The 6,236-nt window shown below is 43.4% G+C and overlaps 1 protein-coding gene across 2 annotated transcripts in view; it reads right to left on the bottom strand.

Moving 5' to 3' along the window:
- SND1 (staphylococcal nuclease and tudor domain containing 1) overlaps positions 1-6,236 on the bottom strand; it is a 423,895-nt gene that overhangs the window by 148,188 nt on the left and 269,471 nt on the right. For both annotated transcript variants that reach the window (XM_049642985.1, XM_049642986.1), the window contains one exon: positions 3,868-4,009. In XM_049642985.1, the coding sequence (XP_049498942.1) occupies positions 3,868-4,009 (142 nt within the window). The remainder of the gene's footprint in view (positions 1-3,867; positions 4,010-6,236) is intronic.

The following is a 6,236-nucleotide window of genomic DNA, read 5'->3' as shown; positions in this document are numbered from 1 at the left end:
AAAGAAAGAAAGAAAGAAAGAAAGAAAGAAAGAAAGAAAGAAAGAAAAGAAAGAAAAGAAAGAAAGAAAGAAAAGAAAGAAAAAGAAAGAAAGAAAGAAAGAGAAAGAAAGAAAGAAAAGAAAGAAAGAAAACAATAGGTATACTGAATAGCTTCTCCAATTACAAGCCAGGTTCTGTTCTAGTCTTGAGAAAGAATTATGGTTATAAAAGCATTCAAGTCGCTGACATCCTTAGGTTGTTACTGTGACCCTTTAGCTTTCATTTTTATGCATTCCTTTTGCATTCTCTGTGAGAATTTTGTAACGAGCACTCTATTTTTGATTTTGTTCCTCATTTCCCACATTTACACCCTAATCGCCTGTAATCTGACTTTAGCTGAATCAAGTCTGATGAAATCGCACCGACAAAGGTCATCTGTGACTTACTAATTGATAAACAGTATAAAACTGATTCAAAGTTTTTACCGACTTGATATTTTAGGTAAAATCTGACCCTGCTGACTCCTTGGAATTCTTTCCTCTCTTGGCTTCCTGAACATTACTCCCAGGATTCTCCGCCTAATCCTCTGACCACCAATTATCTGTTCCTAAAACCAATTCTTACTTTCGTGTTGCCCGTGCTGGTGGACGTCCCAATGTGCCCAAACACTCGAGCCTTGGATGAGTTACTTCCCTCCTACCCTCAATGACACCCCCATTTCTGACCCCCCAAAATCCAGTCCTTCCCTGAATTACCAAGTCTTTCTCCTAAATATTATTCCGACCTCTCCTCTTCTTCACTGCCAGATTTTAGGCCTCTACCCACCCCTCTTGCTTCTTAACTGCTTTCTCAGCCTCCAGCCTCATTTACTCCAATGTATTCACCAAAATAAACTTCCTTTAACACAGGTGTGAGCATGTCACTCTCTTGCTCAATACCCTGAGTGACTCTGCAGGTCCACGGTATATCCCGTCTGCATTCGCACCCTCATCCCACCCGAACCCCTCAACTCTTCATACTCCACCAAGACCAAAGGGGTCACAGTTGTCTGACACACCGAGATATATCAAACCTCTACACCTTTGTTTTTAGAACGTGGCTCTTCCTCCTTTGCCCCTCCTGTGCCAGCACTGCAAACTCTCATTTGTCCTTCAAAACACAGCTCAGGTATCAGCTGCTCAGGGAGGCCATCTCTGATCTCTGTCTACGTAACCACTTATTCCCTCCTCTGTATTACTTGTGTGCCTTGTAAATACTTCTCTCACCTAGTGCCCAATACTGCAGTTTGTCTGCATGTCTGTCTTCCCTCTAGAGTGTCCTGACACCCAGGACCACGTCTTACCAGGATGTAGAGTTGCTTGCTCTAAACTCAAAGGGAAAAAAGCCAGGGGCCTTTCCTTCAGTGAGCTTTCTGCTCATTCAGCAGGAGGCTAGAACAGTAACTTTCCTTGGTTTATTTCCATTTCGGGTAGGTCAGCGTCCCCACGGTAGAGCCAGAGCCCTGTGCACTCGCACTGTATAAGTATACCATTCCATGTAAGAGTTAAGAAAAGCTCTACTTGTGAATGAATTCACCAAGTCTTTGTGAGAGGAAGGGGAAGGAAACATATTTATGGGATAATCCACTTTATGACAGGCTTGTTCTGAACTCTCTGTACATGTCATTAAACCCTCACAAAAATCCCAAGAGGCAACAAACACTCTCTAGTTAACTGAAGTGTAAACTCAGGCTTCAAGGGAGTAAAAACCTCCCTGAAGTCACCTGCTTGTGCAGATTCAAACCGAGGCTTGCATGCTCTTACAACTTTTCACCGTCCTGTATCCTTGCTAGGTTTCTAAAGAAACCAGAAGATGAGGAATATAACCGCATATAGTATGGCAGGAGAAAACTGTAAAAGCTTCTATTTTATCATGTATTTGCCTTGGTAATCTATCTTTCAAAATATATGTTAATGCAGGCACTGTCTTTTGAATTGCTAAGCTTAGAATAATGCCAAGTCCACACAGGAACTGGCGGCTGCAGAGGCGAGTGACCAGGCTGCATGAGTCTGGGTTTCAGTGGGTTGGAAACTGCCCCAGTGAACACTCAAGCAACACATATTCTACTATACATATATAGCAGGACAATGCCTTTCTGGCAGGTGGCTAAAGTCCAGAACAGTCAAGCAAGACAAATGCTCCATGGGAAAGAAAGTACAACCAGAAGGGTTCTGCGGAAAAAATCCAGCCAGGATAGGTCTAAGCTCTGAGCCGGCTCCAGTTAGGTCGTTTTGAGTTTAGAAGCCAGAGCTTCAATGTTTTCTTTCCCCTATAAACCCGTGGCCAAGCTTCCCAGAAAGAATGATCCTTTTTCTCTTGTTCACCTCAGGGATAAAGCTCCACACTGCCAAAGAGGACACTTTTGTTTTGTAGGTACAGACAGAAGGAGAAGCTGAATATATACTTCAAACTCTGTAACAACAAGAATTCACTGATAAGAAACTTCTCCGCTCCGGAAATCTTAAGCAAAGGGCACAGATGGCCTCCCTCACACACTGCCACACTACCCCTCGGTGTACCCCTGCCACACTCACAAGAGCACAGCCCTCCGGTAAGGTACGGGTTTGGTTTGGTCCTTCCTTTCTGCAGCTGCCTCTGAGCTTCATGTCGTACTTCAATTAGTCCCTTCAGAAAGCCTGCAGAGCTGTGCAGTGATCATTACCTTCTAAAGAGTACGAGAGAGAGCCTCAGCCAGAAGTGGCGGCCCAGCAGCAGCAGTGAGCGTCACGGCCATGTGTTTGGTGAGTGATTTATCTCACATAACAACCCATTTAGTGAGGGCCTGGGGGAGGCCCTTATCCAGAGAAGAAACTCTCGGTGCCTTCTAGGAAAAGGAGGCTGAGGCAATCTGGCAGGGGACAGCAAGTGTGGCTCCCATTTCTCTTCCCCCGTGACAAATTCTACTCAAGAATCCAACAGAAGGAGTGCTGAGGGAACAGAGTAGCAACAGAAAAGGCGACGTGCACCAGGAGGACACGGCGGAATATGTCCTTTGTGAGGGAGTGAATGCTTGTGTGTACAGGAGTGGAGTGTGGGGCGTTGAAGTAAAATGACACTTTCTCTCAAAGAGCACAGTCTCTGCGAAGTACTCACTAGAAATAAGTAACTTTATTATCTGCCATCAGGGAAGAAATAAAGCACTCTGCTCCTTGAATGCATAAATGTAAATTGCTCGAAGAGCACAGTTGATACAGAGTCTTACTGCGTTGTGAAATATTAAGCTACTAGAAGAAAAGATAGGGTAAGAGAGATGCACGGTCAGTCAGCAAAGAAAGGGTGGCTTGCCCTTGCGTGTCAAACTTAGTGCGACAGAGAAATACTATAGATGCAGGAGTCTGTGAAGGTAATGTCATGTCTGAGTTTTCACAAAAGATTTGGATCCTAACGACACCTGAAAAGAATAAAAGAGAGACAAAGGGCACTGCCTCGGGAGATATGAGGGGAGGGTATGTCAGCCCTTTGGGTGATTGCACACGACTAACATGACAGGCGTTGTCTACCCCAGATGGGAAATAACCACTGTGCGAATTCCATCAAGATTTTCCTTTGTCTGGAATTCCCTTCACTCAGGCTGTGCAAGGATACATTTTTAAGCTACTTTTAAGCTACTCTACTCTTCTATCCTGTGGTTGGTAGAAATGAGGAACAGGGAGAGGGCAGTGCTGGGTCTGCCGTAACAGAGGGGTCAGATCTACAAATTTTGTGTTCACATCTCAATTAGAGACTAAAACACCCAGATGGGTTCAAGGTCCTATCCACAACACAAGGGAAAGGAAGGCACATGACCTCCATGCAGGACTTCTGAGCCCCAGGAAGAATTATCAGGACACAGAACACACAAGACTTACCCGCAAGCAAGAATGTGATAAGGCAAGTTTCCTTTGGCAAATACAGCTTGAGACGAGAACCACTGAAGACATATTCCACCACAGCTTCCGAACGACCTGCCCGCTGAAGGAAGGGCAGAAACTGCTTTGCTTTTTGGGTATCCTGGTGGATAAAAGAAAAGAATCGTTAGAAAAAAGTAATAGAATCTGAGCAAATGATTCTTTCTCTCTGTTCTAGGGCAGAAAGTCTGGCAGACCACAGGAAGCTCGTCGGCAAATAACCCTAGAAGATCAGACTATTCTGAAACTACGACATAGGCAAGATACCCATGTGATGTCGACAGAAGAAATATAGTTAATCAGAGGCTTCCAGAACATTCCGTGTGCTTTCCTCGATTCTGTTCCTATGCACTCAATGGATACACAAGTTAGGAAAGTGCTTTTAAATGAAAATGTCACTCCTCACAGGATGGAAAAAAGGGCTTTTCTCCCTTCAACATAAATTGAGGGGAGAAGACCAATACTAACGTTCCTTGGAGGTTAATTTAACCTTTAATTATCATTAAAAAAAAAAAAAAGTGACTCCCAGGCTGTTACCAAAAGCCCCTTCCCAAGAAACTCAAAGTAGTTCGCCTTTAATCTTCAGTAGGTTATGTTGATTCAGAGCTCACTGTTTTTGAACGTGAAGAGTGCAGCCTTCTTTGGGTGCCTGTACAGCAAGGCTTATTCTACAAGCTTTTCAGGGGTGAGCTGGGACCTGGGCACACTGTTCCTGTTCCCAGCCTGGGAAATCTCTAACAGTAGGACATGTTCATGGGGACCTATATCACATCAAGTCAGCATGAATAATTATAGAAACAAGAAAAACACACAAAACTGCATAGCACTTTAAAACTTTTTTCATGCACAAAACACAAAGTGCACGCACTCTACTGTCAAGAGTAGTCAAGAGTAACCAAATCACGGACATTTTGAACCTCAGAGCTATCAGCTACAGAACTCAGCTTTCATTCTCTCTCAAGCTAATTAGACAAATGATAGAGTAAGCAAGAATCAAAACATCACACTGCATGTGCTGGGGGAATAGTCCGCGGATGTCAGAATTTCCAAGGTTTTCAGCCCAGCCAGCAGAACTGGCAACTCCTTCTGAGGACAGCAAGCTGTGCACACTTTCCTGACTCCTGCGACACAAGCAGTCTGCACTCGCCAAGCTCTTCCTTTCTAACTCTGCTCCTAGCAACAGAGCTATTGTATCTAAATTAATGCACATTAGATAATGAAAATTTAACAAGCCATCAAGTATTTGAGAGCTTTCACAGCAGCCAAAGGGGGCTCCTCTCATTCAGAAGCAGTGAGGTAGGCTGCGATGAAAACAATATTTATAGTAATGAGATTCATCCTTCCCTTCAAACAGATTCTCAGAGAAAAGGAGAGACAGTCATCATTCTCGGTGTCTCTAATGGCACACTGGTAAAAGGTAAGGTAACAATGAGCTTTAGTGGGCTGGGAACCCCCCAGTGAACACTCAAGCAACACATATTCTACTATACATATACAGCGGGACAATGCCTTTCTGGCAGTTGGCGGAAGTCCAGAACAGTCAAGCAAGACAAATGCTCCATGAGAAAGAAAGCACTACCTGATTAAAATCCTTTTGCCACACTAGTCTAAATCTGGGACATTATTCATGAGCTGAGCCAGTAAGTCAACAACAATTATCAAATTGATTATCGCAAATCACGAGGCAACTTAATGTCTCTGAAGAGAGGGCCTTTCCCTTCAAAACTGCAGTCATCTATATTTTTCAGAAATAGACTTTTGCTCATTGTCTTATGGATGTATTTATCTGGAGGGAAAGAAAGGTGCTTATAGGAATAACAGCAACACACACACACACACACACACACGGATATTAATACAAAAAGAAAGTTGGAGCAGACTCTCATCCTATTTTGCTAGAGGATTACCTACTTTATCAAGAGAGATAATTTCTCAGACCGGGAACCAAGGAGAAACAAAAGGTACCTGACTATCAGCCATGTAATAAAACAAAATACATGTTCCTGACTCCTCCTAAGTTTCAATCTACAATTTAACAGTCCTAATCCAGAGACAACATATGGGAAGATGGCAAAGAGAATGTGACATGCCACTGATTATGACAAAGATTAGAAGTGAAAGCCAAAGACGACAACCGAAGGCATGAAAACAAATTTTAAAAGCCTACCACAACTGTCCGTATTTACTTCCACAGGCCAAACTGCAAGACAAGACACGGAGCTCCCTTATCCTCTTGAGGCAAGTGTTCCAAAGGCTTGAAGATGATATGCCTATGAACCACCCGTTAAGGGAAAAGATGGAAATTTTATTCAAGTTCATAGATTTTTAAG

This window comes from Panthera uncia, chromosome A2 (genome assembly GCF_023721935.1).
Source record: "Panthera uncia isolate 11264 chromosome A2, Puncia_PCG_1.0, whole genome shotgun sequence".
Classification (NCBI taxonomy): domain Eukaryota; kingdom Metazoa; phylum Chordata; class Mammalia; order Carnivora; family Felidae; genus Panthera; species Panthera uncia.
Note: the sequence above shows the minus strand (reverse complement) of the source record. Positions and strands in the feature narration are given on the sequence as shown.